At 39.8% G+C, this 25,267-nt stretch overlaps 1 protein-coding gene across 2 annotated transcripts; it reads right to left on the bottom strand.

Moving 5' to 3' along the window:
* Positions 1-620: 620 nt before the first annotated feature.
* C1QTNF3 (C1q and tumor necrosis factor related protein 3) lies at positions 621-24,893 on the bottom strand. 2 transcript variants are annotated; one of them, XM_011969122.1, is made up of 6 exons: positions 23,890-24,893; positions 16,684-16,795; positions 14,308-14,462; positions 9,667-9,796; positions 5,079-5,178; positions 621-1,914 (listed from the first exon to the last, which is right to left on the bottom strand). In XM_011969122.1, exons 1-6 carry the CDS (start codon positions 24,523-24,525, stop codon positions 1,755-1,757), a joined length of 1,293 nt encoding a protein of 430 aa, XP_011824512.1. In that variant the 5' UTR covers positions 24,526-24,893; the 3' UTR covers positions 621-1,754. The 2 variants fall into 2 exon arrangements, with proteins under 2 accessions (XP_011824512.1, XP_011824513.1); XM_011969123.1 differs by having other exon boundaries at positions 24,109-24,274.
* Positions 24,894-25,267: the final 374 nt, after the last annotated feature.

Here is a 25,267-nt window from a genome sequence, read left to right as displayed (position 1 = left end):
TGTGCTTTGTTTGCAGAGTTGCTTTAAGATTTAGAATTTGCCACCAGGCGCGGTGGCTCACACCTGTAATCCCAGCACTTTGGAAAACCGAGGCAGGCAGGTCACCTGAGGTCAGGAGTTGCAGTCCAGCCTGGTCAACATGGTGAAACCCTGTCTCTATTAAAAATATAAAAAATTAGCTAGTCCTGGTGGCGGGTGCCTGTAGTCCCAGCTACTCAGGACGCTGAGGTAGGAGAGTCACTTGAACCCAGGAGACGGAGGCTGCGGTGAGCTGAAATCATGCCACTGCACTCCAGTCTGGGCAGCAGAGTGAAACTCTATCTCAAAAAGATAAAAAAATAAAAAAGATTTAGAATTTGCAGACACCTACCTACTGTTTCCTTTTTAGCATCTCAGTTTTGGGACACTTGTGAAATTAATCTTCCAGGTATAATTCTGGTCATAGGTAAATTGTGAAGGCATTGGAAATTGTCTGCACCTTTTCCCATCTCTGTTGTAAATCAATTTCCCACACACCTGGGACTTGTTGCCTACAACCAAACCTTGTGTGTCACTAAGGTGAAAACTTAGAATTTAAGCATGAACATTACAAAGACTTCAGGTATGTGATAAAAAACCTCTTTCCTCAGAGAAATTCAGATTTTATTAGTGAGCCCTCTAAACATCAATGTCTTAAAGCGTTGAAATTATAACAATGGAATAACTGAAAAGTGAAGTTTTCTGGAGTCATGTGACCCTGCTGTGTGCCCAAGTCATCTATTCATATAGCTGTTCACGTCACCTGCATGAAAATATTTTTACTTTTTGTTAACCATAGTGATTTACAATTGTATGACTATTAAACTTTATTAAAAACAAGTTTAGAAAGTATCTTTAACAAAGGTGTGTTTATTTCCATATATTGCTCATTACATTTTTCTTGCCATAGTTTTATCTAAAGCCAAGTCAAAATTTTTCTCTAAGGTATTTATTAGTAGTGAGTGTTCTTCAGATATAAAATCCCTCTGGTCAACATGCAACATTTGAGTATCTATTGGTACTGTATCTCTATGAAATATTTATGACATTTGTTAATAGCAAACCTCAACCTCCTGACCCCACATCCGAAGTTGGGGGCGATGTGGGGGAACATAGACAAAATTACAAAAACATTACTGATCAAGCACATTGCAGCTAAAATCTATTGACTTTAAAATAGTATTGTATGTGAATTCAGAGTTTTAACATATTTGTGGATCAAAAGGAAAGGATCAAAGGCTAAGCTGAACACAGAGGGCACTAAATTAGCTAATAAGGCAGCTAGTGTCCCTGTTCTTGCCCCAGCCCTGTCATATCACTGCATCTTATTCTCTCAAACGTTATAAAGAATGATGAACTTAAAACTTCATGGGTTCCTGAAAATTGGTATTAAATTAAAAGCAGAGCAGCCAAAATTCTTTGCAAATGACTTCTCTGATAGAAAAAAAATATTTCCAACCTGCTTCAGAGGAGAATCCTCTTTTAGGTGCCAAGGAAAGAGTGATAAAGATGCTGAGTGTATTAGTCAAGGTCATCTGAGAAGACTACTTTGTGGTTGATTCTTCTGAGCCCCTGAGTTGTCCAACATTATTGGTGTACCTGTAGCATGAATAGCATTGCAACCAATAACTTTTTGAATACAGCATGTAAAACCCTAACTTGAATGTTCATCAGATCATAACAATATCAGCTCAGCTACAAGTCTTCCCCATAGTGGAGCTATTCTAGTCATATATTTACTTAGTTTCAAAGAGCAGGAATCCTGCAAAGGTGGAGAAGCGTTGGTGGTCCCCATGGAGAGCGCCATTGCCCATTCGCAGCCAAACTTCATCCCCTTTGGCTAGCTTCAGCACAGCATGGTTGCTGGATGTATCTGATTTGCCCTTCATTTCATAGCTGGAAAGAAAAAGAGGATCAAACTACTTAGTCTTTGCCATGAACAACCAGCTCTTCACCAAAGTCTGTGCTCCCCTTTTCCCCTTCCCACAGGTATAATCCTGTGGCTAAGTTCTCGAAACAGCCTGTGAGCAGAAATGACCTAAGGCTGGCGAGTAACACTCTCACAAAACCCCTCCCTGCTCCTTCTTATGACTGTCTGGAATGTTCATGACAATGACCAGAATGATCTTGGAAGCCATATGTTGAGTACTGGGTTCTTGGAGACTGTGTGGAAAACAGCTCTCTCTCTTCCCTGCTCCAACCCAGAACAACCCTGGACTGTTTCATGAGAAGGAAAGAAAGTTATAATATGTTTGAGCTATTCCACTGGGTTTTTGTTACAGCAATTTAGCTTCCCCTAACTAGCTAGAATTTGGTACAAAAGGAGACTGCTCCATAATGCAAACAAAAATAGGCTTGCACTGGCTCATGGTCAGGCAAGGAGCAATGGGGAAACAAATATCATGGTCTGGGAAAGCAGAAGATCCATGTTACACTGTGCAAAAACATTTGGGAAAACATGTTAACTTGGAAGATCTAACGCCTGTAGGCTAAGAAAGGGAAGTGACTGGAAAAAGCCAAAATACTCTGCTGCTGTTAGAAAGATGTTGCTACAGAAGATGAGCTTAGGCAAAAACTAACTTGTTTGAAGAAGAAGAAGAAAATAGTGTCTATATGGTTGGGGCCTAACAAGGTTAAAAAAGCCGGGTGTTTTTATAACTGGAAGAGCAGTGATAAAGTTGATGTTTTCTCCTTAAGACTGCTCATTTAGCAGCCATGAAAAAGAATGAGTTCATGTCCTTTGTAGGGACATGCATGAAGCTGGAAGTCATCATTCTCAGCAAACTAACACACACAGGAACAGAAAACCAAACACTGCATATTCTCACTCATACGTGGGAGTTGAATAATGAGAACACACGGACACAGGGAGAGGAACATCACACACCAGGGCCTGTGGCGGGGTCGGGGGAAAGGGGAGGGAGAGCAAAGGGGAGAGAGAGCATTAGGAGAAATACCTAATGCATGCAGAGTTTAAAACCTAGATGATGAGTTCATAGGTGCAGCAAATCACCATGGCACATATATACCTATGTAACAAATCTGCACATTCTGCACACGTATCCCGGAACTTAAAGTAAAATTAAAAAGAAGTAAACTAAAAGACTACTCATTCAGTCAAATAGACACAGCTGTGGCACAATCTGATGGATTAAAAATATTGCCTTTCTACCCAAATCTATTGCTTTACAAGGCCTCAGGGTAATTCCATTTAATTAAGAGAAAGCCATGAAGACAAGGAATAGCAGGCTGAAAACTGTCAAGACAAGTACATGGAGTGTGGTTTAGTAACACATGTAACTGACTTGACTTAATCTCTTTAACAAACGAAGTAAAAGCCAGCTAAGTAAATAGAGTAAATAGAGTAACAAATAGAGTAAAAGCCTGCTAAGTAAGTTTCTGAGGAAATGGGTTTACCAGAGACCCAAAACTGGACTCAAGAGGCTTGGGATGTTAGACTCAGCCTTCAAAGTCGCGCCAGCAGGAAGTGGGCTGTGAGAGAGCCCTGAGGAGGACTTGCTCACCTTTCAGATGTGCTACAGAGAAAAGCAGACAGAGAGGACCCTCCTAGAGGACAGAAGCAGGAGCCAAAGAGAAAAATAGCCAACAAACCAATTTGATGAAAAGGACTGCTCATTGACTAACTCAGGGCTTTGAGCTGTATGTGTTATTTGTGCTTTACAGGCTGTCTCCCATAGGGTCAGAGCGATGGGGAGACATGTATTCTAAGTGTAGGAAGAAGAGTTCAGCAGATATTTGGAAGCCAGAGGGCAGAGAAGGCTAGCTGTTCACCAGAATCCCCTTTCCTTTCTTCCATTGGCGCTACAATTCCATGTCACCCTTGCATTTGTTGGGTGGGAAATAATGTGACTAAGTTCTCTGAACAGAATTCCTGATCCATAAACATTTCCACAAGCTTGCAACAGGAACCTTTTTTCCTTCTGGCTCTGGCAATGACAATGACCAGAGAGAATTTCAAAGTCAGTTTTTTTTGTTGTTGTTTGTTGTTTTTTGTTGTTGTAATTGTTTTTGAGATGGAGTCTCGCTCTGTTGCCCAGGCTGGAGTGCAGTGGTGCCATCTTGGCTCACTGCAAGCTCTGCCTCCTGGGTTCATGCCATTCTCCTGCCTCAGCCTCCCGAGTAGCTGGGACTACAGGTGCCCGCCTCCACGCCCGGCTAATTTTTTTTTTTTTTAGTAGAGACAGGGTTTCACCGTGTTAGCCAGGATGGTCTCGATCTTCTGACCTTGTGATCTGCCTGCCTTGGCTCCCCAAAGTGCTGGGATTACAGGCGTGAGCCACCGCACCCGGCTCAAAGTCAGTTTTATAGATAGCAGAGCTGCTTTCATCAGCCTGGCTTCCTCAAAAAACAGGAAGAATAAGCCCATTCCCAACCTGCACCCCTCCTACAACCCCTCATTCTTTCCCAACCTGAAACTCTTCCCTGGACTGTTCAAGAAAAATCAACTTCTAGCGTGTTAGAGCTACTGGATCTCTTAGTTGTAACAATTTCACCTACCCTGACTCATCTTTCTGTCTTTTGGCATTTCAAATACATCTTCCCACTCAGGTTAGGCTCCAGAAGTAAACACAGCAATTATCACACATCATCAAAAATAGCAGGGAAATGCTAACAACCACAAAATATTTCATAGATAACTCATGGCCCATTTAATTGTAAGAAATGTGTTGGCTCTCTGCCTCTCTGCCACATTCCAAGCTAACATCAGAGGGTGTGGGAGAATGGGAAAGCAGAAAAAGGGGCAGAGAGAGAGGAGAAAAATAATGATTTATAAAAATAATCCAAATGATTGGTTATGGGGAGTGCTGCTAGTAATAAATGCAAGGCCTCTTATCAACCTGCTGATGCTCAAGTTCATCAGATTTATTTCTTCCCAAACAATAATGATGATAATGTGGCCACATTGGTGCATGAGGGCTCGTATTGAGGACAGGGCCATGTCAGGTTCTATTGACTCCTATACACTTCCCTGTCATTAGGTGTTCCTTGAACAAACAATGGCAGCATGGATGAGACCCGTGATAGAAAAGACCACTCACCTATACATGCTGAAGACTGTATTGCCATTGTGCATAAGGTACACATACACTTCCTCAACATCTTCATGCTTCATCATGCTGAAGGTGAAGAAATACACACCTGAAAAAGGCAGGTATTTATCCATGTTGATATTAACATATTATACACTGAGGACCTGGAGATACCTGGAGATTTGCCAAATGCCTTCGCATGTCTTTTATTGATATTCTTTGTAGTATGGTGTTTCTCCTTGGCCTTAATCTGCAGGAATGTCCCTTTTTCTACTCCCCTTCCAAGTGCTTTCAAGTGTTTTGAGACTTTCTCAATGTGTACACTGTGTATCCCGAATAAGACTTGAAAGTCTTTAAGGGAAGAGGCCTACCTCATTTTAGCTGTATCTCACCACCTTGTGCCCTGACAAAGTGCTTAGGGCAAGGTAGGTGTTGTTCCTGGGCATAGGTTAGCTATCATCCGCATCTACCACAGAACTCGTGTTACCAAGGTACAGAGAGGTTTGTGGTTGAACAACGATGCTCCGTAGCTTAAGAAAATGAACAACTATAACAATACAACAGATGATTATACTCACCAAAGAGGTTAGCCAAAGATAAGGAAATCCTGGAGCACAGAATAAATGTTTATGAGTTATAAAGAAATGGTTCTGGTAATTTCTTATGCTATTCCTTGTATGTTGGTGAAATTATATACAATAAACAGAAAGACCCAACTTAGACTCAGTGACAGGACCTTGTCACTAAAAGTCTGTATCCTCTTCATTTGAAAAAGACCAACATATATTTTTGAAGATTTGAGTTATTTAATAAGAGCCTAGGGCTCCTAATTGAAAGCAATATAATATGACCTAATATACTCTAAATGCCAGCACACAGGATACTTTTACTGAATGATTAAGAAGAATCCAATAGCACACAGAAAAAACAAAAGGAAAATTTTTCAAACTCTAAATGATCTGGGATTTTGGTGTGCATTTTGGAAAGGTGAATGAACATAAGTCATCAAGCTCTTACTGATTTCCATGTTACATTTTAAACAAATGGCCTTTCAAGACAGTAACCCAGAAATAGCTTTAATAAAAGATAGTTCTATTTCTTTCTCAAAGGTGCAATCAAGTAAGATGAAAGTTGTAAGGGTGCCGTGTCAATTCACCTGATTCTAAGTCAGATTAAATGAAGAAGTATGATGGTGCTTTGTCTAGTGCCGAGAACGCATACTCAATGTTCTGGGAACTAAGGAAATGGCCTAAAAGTTTATCATGCCTATTCATATGCCTAGAGATTGGCCCACAGATGAAAAGTAAAGGCAGATAAAAATTCAAAGCCTCAAGGAAAATAGTTTATATGTGTTTAGTTTTTCACATTTTACAAAATTTCATATTAGACACATACACATACATAATTTTCAATACCTCAAGAAGATAAAGCTGAAATCAAAATGACAGGAAAATATATTAGTTTTTCTTACAAAATCATGACAACTGTTAAAAATAGATTGCAAAAACATGTTAGAAAGAGTAGACTAAAACACCAGATGGTGAATAAATGAAATGCCTGGAGTTGGAAATACCGAAGTTAGTATGTATTATGCCCACATGTGACTTTCCTGCAAGGGAAGCTACTGAAACCAGAGGAGACACACTTGCACTACAGTTTGATGGTCTTTGTGTTGCTGTAATTTCAAAAACCAGCCTTCTTTGTCTCTTCACTCCCAAAGCTGGAAAGGATAAAATGGTCTTTTTGCAATCTATTGCAAAAATGGAGACTGAAACAGAAAACTGTGAGGGTCAAATGACAGTGGTATCGCTAGAAGCTGAACGTCTGGCAAGAGAGCTCTAAAAAACTAAATTCTTACTTAGGCTTCAATTATAAAGCCACTTAATTCCATGGAAATGTGGACTAGGTATTTCTAGTCACTAATATAATCTGTGGCACAGATAACATTTAATGGAATAGTTATAAGAAAATTACCATATAAACCTTCAGAGCAGAAAATCACATAAGAACATTTAAAGATGATTTTCATGACATTAAGGTGTGATGAAAGATTGCTTCTATCATTTCATATCTCAGTTCATTTCTGACTTAAGTTGAGAAGAGAAATAAATCAAGGTGCAATTAAAAGCATTTGTGAACATCTGACAGGGCCACTGCCTCCATCAGAAGTTTCTTCCTTTTAATTCTGGATACCATATAGAGAAATGAAAAGAACTGGAAAACAAAAACCAAATAAGTATCCACATTCTGCAACACTAAGAGACTGGAAGAAAATCAATGAACTTCAAAAATACCTGTAAGCGCTGCCAAATGCCCCTGAGGGTGGACAGAGTCACTTGGGGATAACACAAGGTTGGGCTGGGCTCTGAGGAGGCCAGGTGACAGCAGGTGTCACACAGTGCCAGGAGAAATGCACTCTCTGATAGTGAGGGCCATGTGGAAGTGCAATGCTGAAAACAAGCCGCTGTGAACAGGGCTGAGCGGAAGCAAAGGCTGCGTTTGGGGTGATGGTTGCTAGATAGAGTGTAGGATGTAGAAAGAGGGTCTGCAGTGAGTGGCCAATCTCAAAATTTGCCAGCAAAAAAAAAAATTTAAAAAAAATTAAAAAAAAAAAGAAAGAGAAAAGAAAGAAAGAAAGAAAGAAAAAAAGGACTCCTGAAGGCAAGGGAGCCAGGAAGTATAAGATTGGCTTCAGAAGCTTTCATGGACCCAGTGCAGTCTGGAGAGGCAGTGGAAGTGTGACCAAAGAAAACACACATCAGGGCCGTACTTAAAAGAATCCGTTAGTCCCCTGGCAGCAAGGGAGGGAGCCTTTGAGTTATCCAGTCTAGAAACTGCCCTGATCCTTTCTTCACCAAGAAACTAGAGCATATGGCTGGTCTAGGAAAATCCAACTCATTCAATCATCAGTTAATTTTTTAAAGTAGAAAAGAAAAGCAAAAATGACCCTAATGTATTAACAATACTCTCCAAGAAAAAATGTTGTCATGTAGTAGATGAAAAATGTAGCCATGAATTTATACTAATAAAGCAAATACCTCTATGAAAGAACATTATAGAGCAAAAGGTGCGAACCCATGGTAGAAATGGCCAGACAATAAAAGGAATTAAAAGTTGGGGGCATCAGAAAAACCTGGTGAGATCTGAATAAAGTCCATAATTTAGTCATAATATTGTACCCAGATTCATTTCTTTATTTTAATAATTGCACTTTGGTTATTTAAAACGTTAATAGTAGGGGAAGATGGCTAAAGAAAATATGATTACTTTGTATAATATTTTTATAACTCTCTCCTATAAGTCTAAAATTAATTCAAAGTAAAATGTTTGTAAAATGGGATTTTCTATTTATCGACTGTCCAGAAACTTGAAAGCACATTTTGTTGATAAGGCTATCAGGAAATAAGTGCTTTCATATCTTAACAATTTAAGTATATTGGTACAACCCTTACAGGGAGCAATTTGGTAAAATTGATAAAAATTATGGATATGTTTATACTGATAACATTCCTAAAACTTTAGCCTACAGATGCACCTGTAAGTGATCAATTACAAAGTGGTATATTCTTGCTGGCATGGTGGCTCACACCTGTAATTCCAGCACTTTGGGAGGCTGAGGCAGGCGGATCACTTCAGGCCAGGAATTTCAGACCAGCCTGGCCAACATGGTAAAACATGGTAGTCTCTACTAAAACTACAAAAATTAGCCAGGTATGGTGGCCTGGGTCTGTAGTTCCAGCTACTCGGGAGGCTAAGTGGGGAGGATCGCTTAAGCTTGGTAGGCAAAGGTAGCAGAGGTTGCAGTGGGCCGAGATGGCACCACTGTACAGGCTGGACAATAGAGTGAGACCCTGCCTAGAAAAAAAAAAAAAAATCCACCACCACCACCAAAAAAAACCAAACTGGAAACAACCCAAATGTCCAGCAATAAGGGAATCATTAAATATACTTTGGTACATCCAGCTATAAGAAAGAAGATGAAGTAATGATGTGAAAAGATTTCTAAAATATATTGTTAGTTTTTTAAAAAAGCAAAACACAATCAGAATGTAGACTGTCCTAGCTTTTATACAGAAATGTGAGAAGATATATTTGTATTCATTTGCATAAACAAACTCTTTTAACTTTTTAAATAAGTAAATGTATTACCTGCTCAATTTCTTTTAATTAAAAAAATAGGATCAGGCACTCCTTGAGGTGGTGGCAAGGGGAGGAAACAGTTATGACACATTTAAACTGAGAATTATGTTTTAAGGACTTTTAAAGTCTGAGGTAACTATGTCCTCTTAAGAATTATTTAGCTCAGTCTAGATCAGAGTTAATAATATTAATGACTGTGGCCATATTTTAAAAACTATTTTTGTGTTTTCAGATTCTAATTCGTTTACTTTGAAATCCAATAGAAATCTATATGAGCTATTTGGTTTAACTTGAATCAGAAAAAAATAACTACCTTAATGTCTTCCTTTATTTCATACTCCCTTCCTCCTTCTTTTCCTCCCTCCCTTTCTCCATCCCTCCCTCTCTTCTTTCCTTCCTTCCTTGTCTTTATTATTACATTGATTAACTCAATCTTTATCCAATGTTTCCATCTCACCTGATACTGGGGCCCCAAATCTACCAGTCATGACATCAAAGAAGTTTCCAATGTTGGTCTCAACACTGCTGAAGATAATCCCACTGTTCTGATTGCTGAAGTGTGTTGCCAGAGAAGCCATGAATGCAATCTAGGAAAGAATTATTGGTCAATAAATAGGCAATTTATCTTAAAGAAGTCAAGTTTTTATGCAGATTAGTGTGTTAAACATTATACATAACAGCAAGATTGGGAATAAACATCAATCTATGGAGAAAGAAATAAATAAATTATGGTAATTCCTAACACTTGAATGCTATGCAGCCATTAGACTGACAATGTCTGAACATAGGTTTCAAAGATTATTTGTCTTTCAAATGATTTTTGAAATATTAAAATCCTGTTATCAAATGATGCCAGAAAAATTTAGATGAAATTTTCCACTTACAGCCGTGAAATGCACATTAGCAAATTCAAGGATGTGAGAAACCCTATAGCCAAACATTTTAATTTTGGTAACCCTGCATTATTTTTTCCCCAAGAGATACCTATTAATTTATTGTTTTTCTTTATATAGACAAGTTCTCACTACGTTGCCAAGGCTGGTCTCAAACTCCTAGGCTCAAGAGATCCACATTCCCTGGTCTCCCAAAGTGCTAGGATTATAGGTGGGAGCCATGGTGCCCAGCCTATCAATTTCTAATGAAATTAATTCTTTGAATACACTTTGAGAATTCTTGATGCTGATCTAAATGTGCATCTATATAAAATGAGAAAATATCTTCAATACACTGTTCACTCAAAAAGTAGACAACACAAGATCATTATTGTCTGATACCAGACTTTATTAACTGTGTCTGTGTAGATGGAGTTATTGTGTGGGCAAATTCAGAAAAATATCTGCAAGAATATTCTTGAAATTATTAATAGCAGGTCTTTCTTGGTAGAAGTTTCATGGGAAAGTTTTCCTTTCTTCATTACACTTATAATTTTCAAGTTAGCATGTATTAATTTTATATTCAGAAAAAAAGATACAAATTTTAAAAATACAGAATTTTACTTATTTACATGAACAGACATTTAGGATAGATTGTCATTCATGAAATAAAGTAATAATATGTATATATGTTCCCATCATATTTAAAAGTAACATGTATATAAGTACGCATAGATCTGAAAAGTTATGTAACTGTATGTTAATAGTAATCATTTCTGGGCATGTTTTATTATTTTTGGCCCAGAAGTTTTCTAATTTTTTTAATGATGAAAAGATATTACATGAATAACCTTGAAAAGGTAAAAAGGAGTGTTTGCGGTTATCTAAAATACAGAAAAATGGTTTACTAAAATTAACAATCTTTTGGAATATTAGAACAGCAAAAATTTTTCGGCATGATTTTGGATGAAAAAATGTAATATTGGAACTGCAAAGTTTAGGGATAGGGGAATCTGAGAAGTCATTTAATGGTCAACACCCATTTCTGGGAATGGTTACAAATACTTTATGTGTAATCTTTTAAGGGACTTTGAAAGCCTCTGCTCAATCGGTAAAAGATCAGCAAAGAGAATTAACTTAAGAAACCAGCTCATATTGGCAACCAAGATGCTCTATGAGTTTGGGAATAAAGCGGTCTACTTGGGCCCAAAGATATGAGATTAAGGCCCATCTCTCTTAATTCTCTCACTTGGCAAGTCATTGAGTAATTGAGCCTCAAATTTCTATATCCCTTAAGTGGAGAATGGGACACTACTCTTCCTCCTCCTGGCACCACTACTACTATTGTTACCACCTCTATACTACTAATCTCCAAAGACAGGGTTGAAGTTCAAAATACAAAATGTTAACAATAATTTTAAAAGCCTTGAGACAATTCCACCTGTCAAGAAAAGCTTTTGTCACTATTCACAATAGCAAAGACATGGAATCAATATAAACTCCCATTGATGATAGACTGGATAAAGAAAATGTGGTACATATACACCCATGGAATACTATGCAGCCATGAAAAAGAATGAGTGTCCCTTGCAGGAACATGGGTGGAGTGGGAGGCCGTTATCCTTAGCAAACTAATGCAGGAACAGAAAATCAAACACCGCATGTTCTCATGTATATGTGGGAGATAAATGATAAGAATACGTGGACATATAGAGTGGAACAACACATACTGGGGCCTGTGGGAGGATGGAAGGTGGGAGGAGGGAGAGGATCAGGAAAAATAACCAATGGGTACTAGTCTTAATACCTGGTGATAAAATAATCTGTACAATAAATCCCCATGACACAAGTTTACCTATGTAAAAAACCTGCACATGTACCCCTGAGTTTAAAATAAAAGTTTTTTTAAAAAAGAAAAGGTTCTGCTTAAACTCACCATTGAAGAATGACTTGCGAAAGTCAAAGTCAAAAAACAAAACAAAACAAAAAAATATACCCTAGAGATCACTTACTGTATAGAGATAATCCCCATTTTACATTGCAGTGTATCATTATGTGCAGAAAAATTTAAAAAAAAAAGTCAAAGTCAATCCTTCATCCAAATGAGTCATTGAAACTGAGTGTAAGTTAGATTAATAAATTCTTTAACTTGCTGGGACCTTCAAAGAATGTGAAGTTCCCTCCTTCACAATCTGCCTACCCAAATGATTGTACTGTGATTTTAGGGTAAAATAGCTGATGGGGCAAATGTAATAATTGCCCAGAATGTTCTCTATCAAACTGGCTACTCTAGGGCCCCTTCTCCATGGTTTACCATTCATAGGTTCTGGGTTAGAGTGTCTAGCTTTGAGATGTGTATCTTCTGTCTTATTAAATACCTTAACCTGGCTGAGTGGCATCTCTAGCCTTTTTGTTTGTAAATTTATACTGGCACATGGATCCCAGGTTGCTGAAATTATTAAACAGTATTTGGCTAGGCACGGTGGCTCACACCTGTAATTCCAGCACTTTGGGAGGCTGAGGCAGGCGGATCGCTGGAGGCCAGGAGTTCAAGACCAGCCTGGCCAACATAGCGAAATGCCGTCTCTACTAAAAATACAAAAAAATTAGCCGGGCATGGTGTTGCGCACCTGTAATCCCAGCTACTCCAGAGGTTGAGGCAAGAGAATCGCTTGAACCCTGGTGGAGGCTGCAGTGAGCCAAGATCACACCACTGCCCTCCAGCCTGTGCACACACACACACAACAAAACAAAAATAGCATTCATTTAAAAGTTGCAAAACCCACAAAAAGCAGTGAGAGTAACACACTAACTATTCAAGTTATTTTAAACTTGAAAAACCAAAGCCCAGAAAAATGATGGAACTTATACAGGGTCAAACAACCACCATACACGCAGAAATAAAAGACAGTTTCCCCCTAATTGATCTTTCAGGCAAGAATCGTTTTATAGTGTAGTTCTTCAAAAATCTCTCATGTTGCAGGATTTTACCTCAGTTACTTTATTTTTATCCACAAGTTACTTTTTTTGGGAAGACACTAGCCAGAAAGAAACTTAATTTTTTTAAAATGCTAGTTTTCAATGCTGATAGCAGCCCCCTGGAGGGGATCTATTTCAAAATATTAGCCCTCCTCCACCTTCCAGAAATAACCCAAAATTAGTAATTTTTCTTGTGACCTAACCTCACATTTACAAGTTTAAGATGTTGTTGGCAATAAGAACTTTAACAGTCATTTAAAAAAGAGATAAAGAATAGATGGGTACTTGAGCTTGGGATAAAATGTACACTTTTAACCTCATAAATGGATTTTTTAAACTTTATGCTGAAATGAATGTAATCTGGTCTGGAACACTGAGTGGATGACTCAAAACTGAAATCTTCCATTGATAAAGAAGATTCTGACAAGAAAAACTCAAGTAAAATTTATACCGCAAGGTCAAGAGTGGTGGCTCAAGCCTGTAATACCAGAACTTTTTTGGGAGGCCAAGGCAGGCAGATCACTTCAGGCCAGGAACTTGAGACCAGCCTGGCCAACATGGCAAAAACCTGTCTCTATTAGATATACAAAAATTAGCCAGGTGTGGTGATGCATGCCTGTAATTCCAGCTACTAGGGAGGCTGAGGCAGGGAATTGCTCAAACCTACGAGGCAGAGGTTGCAGCGTGCCGAGATCGTGCCACTGCACTCCAGCCTGGGCAACAGAGAAAGACTCTGTTTCAATAAATAAATAAATACAAATTATACCACAAAATCTGAGTTGAGAGAAAACATATACATCAATATTTATGTATGCATTAGTATATGTAAATATAACAACATTAATAAATAAAATATTGTAACCAGACATTTCACCATTCCATTTATATATTTAAATGTTTATATATTTGAGTTGGCCCTAACTCTTATTACATCTTATTACATTCTTTAAAAAATCTCATTTCAGAAAACAGGAGATTAATTTATATTCAGGGTTGCCTTGGATTTGGTCCTATGTGGGTCTTAGATTTCACTCTTCATAAATGTCTCCCTAAGAATAATATCAAAGTCCTCCTTTTGGACAGCATGGGCCTTATGCAAACATCCTGTGATGTAGAAGAACAAACTGAGACTCAGATTTACTCAGGATTGGGGAAGACTTGAGGAAGCACTCGAACATCCTGATTCCTGGCCCCTCGTGGTCAGGGAGGTTGGAAAGCCACCAGGAGATGTACCGAGGATGGTTTACCTGAAGTTCTGGTGGAATCCCTGGGTAGCCCTTCTCTCCTTTGGGGCCATGCTGCCCCCGCTCCCCTCGAGGCCCCAGGTCACCTTTGTCGCCCTTCTCACCTTTGGCTCCTTCATGGCCGGTGGCTCCATTGTTGCCATTGTTTCCATGGTTTCCTTAAACAACCAGATATCATCACATGAGAAAACCCAGTCGCTCATACTTACCATCCATTTCTAGACAAACTGTCCAAACTCACTTATGAAAGGGGCCCATTCGAAACAATCCCAACTATAACCAAGGGATATCATCATCTAAATAGGGCACCAGGCTCTGAAAGAAGCCTTAGATACCCTAAAGCTCCAAAGCCTGTTCATCCTTTGAAGCAAGGCTTAGAGGAAAAATTGTGTAGAATTCTAATTATGACATTATCATTTAAAATAGCCAAGACTGGAAACCACATATATAATCACCAATACTAGGAGGGCATGATGTGTTCTAGAAACTATGTTATATAGTCATAAAAAAGAAGGCTGAAGAAAAACATTTAATGATATAGTGATATTCATGATATTTTTAGATTTTAAAGTTATAAGTGGCCAGGTACCGTGGTTCACAACTGTAACCTCAACACTCTGGGAAGCCACGGTGGGAGGATCACTTGAGCCCTACAGTTTGAGACAAGCTTGAGCTATATGGCGAGATCCCATCTTTACAAAAACAGAAATTAAAAAATTAGCCAGGTGTAGTGGTGCGCACCTGTAGTCCCAGGTATTTGGGAGGCTGAGGCAGGATGACCTCTTAAGCATAAGAGGCCAAGGCTACAGGGAGCCTGGATCATGCCACTTCACTCCAGCCTGGACAAAGGAGCCAGACCTTGTTTCAGGAAAAAAAAAAAAAGTGATGAGTAAATAGAGATAACATGATACTCTTTTTGTTTGGAAAAAGATGTATTTATGTATTATATCCATAGGGAAAAAAAGACAAGAATAAGTTACAGAAAAATATTCACGGAGATTCTTTTCTAAATGTGGAACATGAGTAATTTTCATGTCATTCTGTATATTTTCCTGTCTCTGAAGTTTTCTACAAAAAACACATACCACTTTTACAACTGAGGAAAAGGTAAACTCATTCATTAAACAAATTACAGCAATGATTTTGAAAGCAAGAGTTGCAAAATAATTTTAACTTTTCCCTTTGCCACCAAGAGACAATTTCTACACCTCTTCTTTATTTTTAATGTTTGCTAAATTTCAGGCTTTTTGCTGTTTATTTTGCATGCTACTCTTGGTCGGTTATCATACCAGGCTTACAACCTTTCCAAATGCTCAATACTATATTGAGCTAATTAACGTATGCATGAACTTTGACTGTGTTTACAAATTAATGTGTTCAGTGACAAAGCCATTTCCTGGTTAGAAAACATTTAACCAAGGCCAGCCTTATGTGTAACCTCAGAAGAGTTAAGACCTGAGAAGATTTTACAAGGGTCGAAATAGTCTCTACCCTACATCATTGCACCTGCTGGCTGCTGTCCTTGATGGCCAATGACATAGATTCCAAGCCAGTAAATGTAGTTTAAAGTTTAACATAAGATTTTCTTGCTGCAAATTTGTTTTTGTGCAAGAAGCTACTCAAAAGTAGAAAAAAATTTGAACCACATTTGATCAATATTAACGTCAATGAGAGTAAGTCACAGAAGAGCCAGTGGACTTTGGCCAGACCCTGAGATGAGGTCCTACCCTAGGGATTAACCTGAGGATGAAGACAATAAAACCCAAGGTAGGCTTGAGAGCCCCAAATTGAGGGGACCTGGGCTACCCTTTCCTGGACTGACTCAGGTACCAGCAGGCCTGCGGCACTCCCCTGTGCCTGGCGGCACTGGTACAGTACAGATGGCTAAACTGTTGGCCTAGTGGGGTCTGATGTAGCTCCAGAGCCTTCCCCATGCCACTACATGGTACTGGAGCCTAAAAATGTTTCCATGAGGCCAAGAGTGGCATGAGAGTCAACTGAGAGATGACTGAACATGGAGAGACCTTGAGACTGGAGGAAGAAGCACTTAGCTGGACCTAGAGTCACACAGAAGGATGCACAGCTCAGTGACTGGCATTGAGATGGCTGTAGCCCAGACCGGTAAGCTTTCGACTATACTCTGCCCTTCATAAAGTGCGCTGTGGCAGATATACTGGAAAGAAGACTATGACCTGATCGTTTCAGACTCAGTGCTGGTGAGGAGACTCCCAGCCTATGAACATGGTACTCCAGGATGCCATGAGTCTAGTGGATCCTTTGGATCACACCGAAGTGATCCCAAATTATTTAGGTTTGCCCTTTCCTCCTACTTTAGCTCAGGCTGCAATTAGATTGACAGTGTGTCTTGCTCATCCTTACCTGGAATGCCAGGAGGGCCCGGTGGCCCAGGGGGGCCTTGGTAGCCTCGAAAGCTGTAGTCTCCATGACAACACTTACTGCAGTCTGGGGGTAGTCCTCCGGTTTGTGGAGACTAAAAAGACAGAAAGAGAAGCTTCAGAACAAAAGGTACTTATGAGCAATTAGGATTTCTAAATTTTCACTGACCTTGACCCTTAGGCAAGCTTAACTCCAATCAATCACAGCAAGATCAGAAGAGATGGGATGTGGCGGAGATATCAGTGGCAAAGGGTCAGGGAGTAGCTAAGGTCAGTTGATGATCAAAGGAAAAGGCAACGAGAAAGTCAATAGAGGAAGATGCTCTTTGAAAAGGTGTGTGGGTGGAAGTGGGAAGTTGGGTCCTATTTCTGGAAAGTGCCTTCCTGTTGCTACTGTAACAGCAAAGGAAGAAACTCCTTCAGAAGTGGACTTGAAGCCTTTTTTCTTTTCCAACTGCCATAGCCCCAGATGTAGCTAAATTGAGTAGATGGTCCTCAAATTACAAGAATTATCCACTTCAAACACGATTTTTAAATGCTTACTCTATCCATGATACTAAGTTAAGAGCTAGACTAAGATTTCCTGGAAATTCTGAATAGTAACACTAGTTTTTCAAACAGCCATAGCACACTTAAATTGTCTTAGAAAACGAAAGAAATAAAGTATTCTTTAGTCCAATACATTTATTTATTTGTTTAACTGACAACTAGAAATTACATGTATATTTATCATGTATAACATGTTGTTGTAAACTAAGTACACAGCGTAAAATACTAAATTGAGCTAATTGACATATACGTTGTCTCATATACTGTTTTTGTAGAGAGAGCACTTAAAATCTACTCTCAACAATCTTCAAGAATATAATACATTGCTATTAGCCATAAGTCCAATACATTTTTATTAATTATCTACATCTTGAAACAACTTTAACTTTATAAGTAAATCAATATTTAACATGATTTCTATTTCCCACATTCCACTTTAAAATGTGAAATAATTAGGCCAGGCATGGTGGCTCACGCCTGTAATCCCAGCACTTTTGGAGGCCGAGGCAGGTGGATCACCTGAGGTTGGGAGTTGCAGACTAGCCTGGCCAACATGGTGAAACTCCATCTCTACTAAAAATACAAAAATTAGCCAGGCATGGTGGTGCATGCCTGTAATCCCAGCTACTTGGGAGGTTGAGGCAGGAGAATCACTTGAACCCAGGAGGCAGAGGTTGCAGTGAGCTGAGACAGCACCATTGTACTCCAGCCTGGGTGACAAGAGCAAGACTCAGTCTCAAAACAAAACAAAACAAAACAAAACAAAAACTGTGAAATGATTATCCCACTCTTTGAACCAATATTTTATAAGCATTTAATGCGTACTAAATAGCTCAAGTATGATGCCGAGTGAAATGCTTCTTTACACAAAGATAAATTTCTAAAATATATGCTGTCTAAGAGCTAAAGACTTAGTGGAAGTTGATTGGCAGAAAAGTTAAAGTTGCTTATGAAATTTGAACTCTCATCTAAATTGGCAACTTGCCTTTTAATTATGTCATACAAAATACTTGTGGAAATGTTCCTAGACATCAATTATAATTCAATGGTCTTTTGAAAACAGCATGTTGTTGCTAAGAGATTCATGAAAAAAACGAAGTAAAGGAGGGAAAAAGGAGGACAGGGAAGAAGAGAAAGAAAAAGGAGACACAGAGGGAGGAAAAAAGAATTTAAAATTCAAGTTGCATTTATCACTAAAAATTTAAGCAGAAAACTGCGTCAAAACTTCACACCGTTAAACATTTAGACCTTACTTTCTTTTCTTTCTAAAAATGGGCTTGGATTTTGTTCTTACTCTCTCACTGCTCTTTCCTAAAATTTTCCACAAAGCTATTCAGGGAAAACACTGAACAGTATCTGTAGCACAAGCATTCTCCTGCAACAGCTCAGAACCCAAGTCTTGTTGATCAGGAGCTATAACTTAGAGCTAACTCCTAGTCTTGTCTTCAGTCTACCAGGCTGAAACCTGGACAAGAACTAACTAGAGAGTATGAAAACCTTCTGTCAAATTGGTAGGGGAAGAAAAAATCAACTAAAGCCATTGGTTTGAGGTGAGGGATTTCATCTCAGTGATTTTATCTGAGGGATTTCAGGACACTTGGAAAGTCAGAGACACCACGGCACGCCCCACTTTCTAATCCAAAATTGTAATCTGAGAAGGAAGGATTCCATATTTCCTGTTATGTTTTGCTAATGTGAAATTCAGCCTTTTAAACCTCAGAAAATCCAGGGCTCTGTCAATGATGAATTTTAAGGATGGAAAAGGGAGGAGAAGGAAGGAAAATCCTCAAGTGGAACCATTGATGTAGGAATGGAATGGAAATACTGAAATGCTTAGGAATGTTGAAACACCCACTGGACTGAAACTAGAATTTTCATCATGGTGCTGCGTGACCTTAGAGAAGTCACTGTTCTCCAGACATCTTTTTTGTTTGTTTTGTTTTTGGCTATTAAATTGGAGGATTGGATGAGGTGGTGTTGGTGCACAGAAAATGACTCTTTAAAATACGTGCTTCAACGTGTTGAGTGCTTTGGAAATGGAAGGCTTCAGAAATAAGCCATGAAGATAAGGTGAGCACAGGGAGGATGGAAGGCTCTGTGGAGCAGGACAAAAGCTCACTTGACCTTGATTTTCAGCATGAATGCAGATCATGAGAGAGGGGCCTCATGATCTTTCTGACCTTTAGTGTTTTAATAAAGAGGTGTTGGAAGAGCTATCATAGGGAAAACTGGCTTGTGGCAAATCTCTTATTAAAAAAAAAGAAGAGAAAAGAAAGAAAGAAGCCTCAGATCCAAGGTCTCTCTCTGACCTTTCCCTGCCTCCCAGTCTCTCTGATCCTCTTTCCAGAAGTGCCGGGAGGGACTCTGTCTGGAATTTCTTTATTTGACTAAGGAAGTGTCTTTCCAAAAGAAATGCAATTGTCTTACGACCCCCTCCTTAGGAATCTCATCAAATAGCCAGGAAAGATCAACCACTGGAGAAGCAAAGATACTGGGAGTCATCACAAGGCTCAGACAGGCTTTTCTTCTATTTCCTGAGGGCAGCTAGAAGCCATAATCTGGGAAGCTTTAAGACAACCTCTGTTCACAGTAAATTTCTCTCCCTTCCCTTCTTGACACTGTTACAGTAGGTAGCTACTCAGACACGAGCAGGGAAGGGGAGGGCTCTACCTGACCAGGAATGTCAGGTGATCATCAGGTGATGATCAAGTGGCTTTTAACTGTCTCTAAAATAATAATTGGTTGCAGCCAGTGCCAGGGAAAGGCAGTCTTCGTAAAGATAGAAAAAACCTGAAACTGGTTATCAGCAGCTTCCCAATAAGATCTCAGGAGTTGGGCAAGTGGGCTCAAGTGTGTGCACTAAGAGGCAAAATGGCAGTTTAAGTGACAAATGACCACCTAGGAGCATTTGGCTAGTAAGGGAAGAATACCTCAAGTGAGCACGCTTACAACTCCAGTAAACACACTGTGCATGCTCACCTCCCAAGTAAGTGCTGGCAGGCCACTGCACATGTGGACAACCCACCCCAAGGGAAGAATCAAGGCAGAAGTAATGCAAGACCCCATGAGTATGCCAGTGTAAAAAACCCCAAGTCAAAAGGTCAAACCGTGCACTTGTCTTTCAAGTTGCCCATTTGGCCCTCTTCCAAGTATACCTCCCTTCCTGTTGTTCCTGCTCTAAAGCTTTTTAATAAACTTTCATTCCTGCTCTAAAACTTGCCTTGGTCTCTCCTTCTGCCTTATGACCCTCAATGAAATTGAGGAGCCAAGAATTGAGGTTGCCGCAGACCCACATGGATTCACTGCTGGTAACAACACCTCCCCCAGGGCTCAGAGGAACTTTGTAATTTACTTCTACATTCCCCAACTCCCCGCTACCCTACATGGAAGGGTGTGTAAGCATGCATACTGCATTGGGCTATTGGGAAATCATCCCCATGTGATTCCTGTGTGCTATGCACATTAAGTAAATCTGTATGTGTTTTTCTCCTATTGATCTGCCTTTGGACAGTTCATTTTCAGAGAATCTTCAGAGGATGAAACAGGAGATTTCCCACTTTTTCCTTACAATCGTCTTGCATTTTTTTTCCAGCTCTACAATGCAAAGATACTAAAGTATTTTCCAAAGCTTCAAATAATAATTTAGAAACATTTTGTTTTTAAAGTCTAGTATCTAGGCACAAGAATTCAGCTGCAGGAGATGAGGTTGCTCAATGCTAAAGTCAACTAGGATTGGAAGTGCAAGACCAGGCTATTTGAGGGCGCTTTAATTGCACAGAGCTGCCACCAGAACAGTGAGAGACTTCTGGTTGCTACTAATCAGGCGCCTCATGAGAACCCTTCAGCAACATTGCATTACAGGTTCCTTCCTCTGGCCTTGTCTTTCAAAGTTCAGTCGAATGGAACAATGCTTGTGAGCCTTTTGCTGGAGCTCTTAGAACAAGTTGGACAGGATGTGTTAATTCAGAAGTTTTCTCCTAGGTAAGGGAAAATTACATGTAGGTAGTTGCTATTTATGATCGCCTTAAGTTTATCATCCCCTTTCCCAAAAGTGGGTCAAATTTGTATGCAGAAGGCCTGTAAATCTGCAGCATGGGAGAAAGAGTTTCTCTCTAAGACACGCTCCATCAATTTTGTAGATGGAGGCCTAGGGGTAATGATGCAGAATGGAGCTCTACTACTAGTAAGTGACTTCTAGGAAGGAGAGTCATAGCTCCTTTTTTTAAACCTCCTGCCCCAAAAAAGGGAAAAGAAAGAAGAGGAAGGGAAGTGGGAAGAGGGAGAAATGGGTATCCAGGAGAAGGAGGGGAGATTGATAAAGATGAATGACAAAGAGGCTGCAGAGAAGAAAATACCAGGAAAAGAGAGCCCAGGTCTGCCCACCCCAGATCTCTGGCCATTGTACTCCACCATGAACCCACAGCCAGAGCATCTTTCCAGACCATATATCTGATTACCTCACTGTCCTGCTATGAACAAACAAAGCCTAGCTAGCAAAGCAAAATCTAAGCTCCTAAACCAGCCAGCAGAATCCTCCTTGTCACTAACATCGTGTAACACCCCGTTCCCACCAGTTCCCACCCCTGCATCCCTAACCCAGGAGCTTCAGCCACAGCCAACCGCTCACAGGCTTTCCAGTCTCTGTTGCAGCACTTTTTTTAAAAATCTGCTGTGGATAGTCATTCTTTTAATCTCATCTTTTGAGATCCAACTCAAAGACTATCAGTACTTTGACACTTTTGCCCAACTACCTTTTATGTACTGACTTTATTTAACACATGGCATTTAATTAAACTTAATTTAATTAACAAAAATTTGTCTCTACTATAGCACTTCAGGATTGTTTGGACATGGGAGCTCAGGCAAATTTATCTTTATATATCCCTGGCCCCCCTTTTAAAGTTTGGTACAAAGTAGAAACACAAGAAATGCTTGGGAACTGAATGAATAAGAGGAAAAGTGAATTGTGATCAAAGAAGAGGGACAGGGGAAGTAGGGAAAGAAGGAAGAACGTAGCACAATCCTAAATTCAATCTGTGGTCTCCACAGCCATTGGTAGAGGATTTGTATTGAAAACTTCCAGAATATCAGTAACTCTAAATATCCTCAATATCTCCTGTTGGTGGTTTGTTTGAAAATACTTCAGGAACCTAGAAGCTAGAGTGAAGGAGAAATGTGATTTGGATTTCAGTGGCCTGCTGGCTGTCGGTTGTCAGGACATAATGACCAAAGACAACCTTTAACTTCCTTCTGCTTCCTCTGGGGGAATCACACTGCCATGGTCAGGAAGGATACCATCTGTAAAATGGAAAGTCCAGATCAAGTCTTGGACGGAAGTGAAAATATCTTCACCACAAAACAAAAACAAACAAAAACCCACACACAAATCAGTGTTAATCATTACCCGTCAGCCAAAAGATTGTCAGATGCACAGACAATCTCTAAAAGTGGCTTTCAAAAGATAGGATCATATTTAGAGATTATCACTTCTTCTATGGCTCCTTAAAGAAGCAATTTTCTCTGGATACATCCCCCACAGAATGGTTTGGACAACTGCATTGTGTGGTCAAGTTAAAAGTTCTGGGTTAGTTTCAGATCTGCAACTGATTCTGTGTATGATCTTGATCTGATCATATAACCAACCAACCCACCCAAACTTCTGAATCTATGGTAGGAAGGATTTAGATTTCAATTACATGAAATTCTTCAGGTCCTATTTAATGCATTAAAGTAATCAAATCTTATAGTAAAAACCTATGTGTTCAAATATCATGTAACTCAAAGTAACTCTTCTTGTTCCCTCCATCAGTTTTCAGCACACTACACGCCTAGAGGGTAATTCAAAATATGTCTCGTCATGTACTTAATATTTTAAATTACACTGAGTTTCACCAATTTGCAATTCACTCTACTGAAATCTAAACTCACTCTTGTACTACCAAGATTTAAAGATATTTCCTCAGAGCTGAATTTATAACCTGAGAAATAGATCAAGTCCTCTGTGATTATCAGGCATCAAATCATGCTATAAGGTTTGCATTTCGAACAGTTTATTTTTTATTTAACTCTTTAATTCTTTTTAAAACAGGCTGAACAGAGAAGCTTAACAATCTAGAATGCTATAAATCAAATAAACAAGACTGCCATGAAATGTGACAGCACACTCACAAATCAAAGTAAAAAAACTTTGATTGCTTTTGACAAACTCAAAGGGCAGCTTCTCCCTGCTGGAAGGGGTTAAGAAAGTCCAATTCTCTTAAGAACAACAAATGATTGTCTACGGTGACCCATCTATCTGCATGGGTCAGCACTCCTTTCCGGACCAACAGAGCAAGAAAGAAATCAAGTCCCAGCATAGCAGGAAGCTGGCTGGCCGGGTTCCCCTTTCTGATGGGGTGATGCTACGACCACTATCCCATCACATCATTGCTGCCTCTGCTGATTTTCTAACAGAGACCAACAGTCTCTCTTGTACCGGAGAGCAATCCAGAAAGAGATTCACAAGCAGCTTAGCAAACTTCTCGGAAGCATTCACTGATTCTAAGAATCTTAGCCAAAAAAAAGAACAACAACAACAACAGCAGCAGCAACAGAACTCATTAAGCTTTCACAGATATCCTTAGAAGAGAATTCTGAGTACCTGGCCCCAGAATGGGGTGATCTGGGCTAGGTCATCTACCTCGGGGTGCGGTAGCTCATCTGGTCTCAGGGATTTTAGGTCTGTAGAAGTGTTATTATCCACAGTCCCAGTTTTAGGATGGCTCCGCTCTCTCACTTTCTCCCTCCTGGAGCCGCTACGGCCAGTCTGCTGGTGGCTTTGCACTATTCTTGCCACCACTTTATTAGTTCTTCCGCTCACCTCCATGTATTCATCTTGACACAGGCAAAAAGGGAGGAAAAACAAAGCCAGCAATTGCCAATAGACGAGCTGCCTCCAAAGCATGATTCTCAATAGAGCCTCAGAACTTCCCTGAGAAGACAGCAGGGCTCCAGGAGCGTGGTCTCCTCGGGCAGATGCCAGGACTGGAGCTGAGAGCTGCAGTGGCGGAGTGGTTTTATACTTTGGTGTGTAATAAATAAGGCTGTAGGCATGCCAGAGTGACAGCAGCCCTCCTCCCCAGGCAGAACAGCCCCCATTCATCATTTTCCCACACCACAGGCAAGAACGATTTGTGTGCACAGTTCCCAGTTGGCGAAATTCATAAATGTCACACCTTGGCACGTTTCTGTTGAAGTGTGAAGAAAACATACACAACCAGCTGGGAACAGAGAGCATGTGTCCAGCGGTTTGCTTTTGTGATTAGACGTGGAAAGGCTGTGTATTTGCAGTCTAAAAAGCCTTTTGGAAAAACCTACCGTTGCGCTTGCCAGGAAATTCAGGCTTAACTGCATCAGTTTCGTCTGAAATGGCAGTGGGAACCCATTCAGGGCTTTCACGACAGCTCTTGCTTTCTAGTTGTACTGTTAGTATTTCCCCACTTTGGCCCACTTAAGATAACTCATTTCCCCTTCCAGAAGGCAGTGGCAGAAGGCAGTTAGTTGCCTACAAAACACTGAGCAGGATTCAGGTGCAGTGCCTCTGGGTTTAGCAAAGGTATTTCGCTATCCTCAGCTTTACTTCTTTTCCCCATGACTTCCCAAAAGTCAAAATTAAATCAAAGTTCACCAAGTCACTTATTGTCAGATAAAGATATAACACTCTGCTTTGTGTTAAGAGAAGGCTGTCTCTGGCTCCTCTTTCTTTTGACATATTCTGATTTAAAATAGAAACTGCACCAGGCACAATGGCTCATGCCTATAATCCCAGCACTTTGAAAGCCCAAGACAGGAAGATCTCTTGAGCCCAGAAATGTGAGGCCAGCCTGGGCAACTTAGCAAGACCCTACTTAAAAAATAAATAAATAATAAAATTGAAGAAGTGGAAAGCACCAAACACATTATTTCGAACACAGCATACCCAGATCAAGAGGATTCTCATGTTCTTTGCTTTAGTTGCTATACTTTTATTAATTCAGCCA

Source organism: Mandrillus leucophaeus, unplaced genomic scaffold (genome assembly GCF_000951045.1).
Source record: "Mandrillus leucophaeus isolate KB7577 unplaced genomic scaffold, Mleu.le_1.0 Scaffold873, whole genome shotgun sequence".
NCBI lineage: Eukaryota > Metazoa > Chordata > Mammalia > Primates > Cercopithecidae > Mandrillus > Mandrillus leucophaeus.
Note: the sequence above shows the minus strand (reverse complement) of the source record. Positions and strands in the feature narration are given on the sequence as shown.

Coding starts and splice junctions, on each gene's coding strand:
- C1QTNF3 (XM_011969122.1), bottom strand. CDS start 24,525: ATGCTCTCTGTTCCCAGCTGGTTGTGTATGTTTTCTTCACACTTCAAC. Junction 5,179..9,666: donor ATTTGGGGCCCCAGTATCAG/GTGAGATGGAAA, acceptor TGCCTTTTTCAG/GTGTGTATTTCTTCACCTTC. Junction 1,915..5,078: donor ACAGTCTTCAGCATGTATAG/GTGAGTGGTCTT, acceptor TTTTCTTTCCAG/CTATGAAATGAAGGGCAAAT.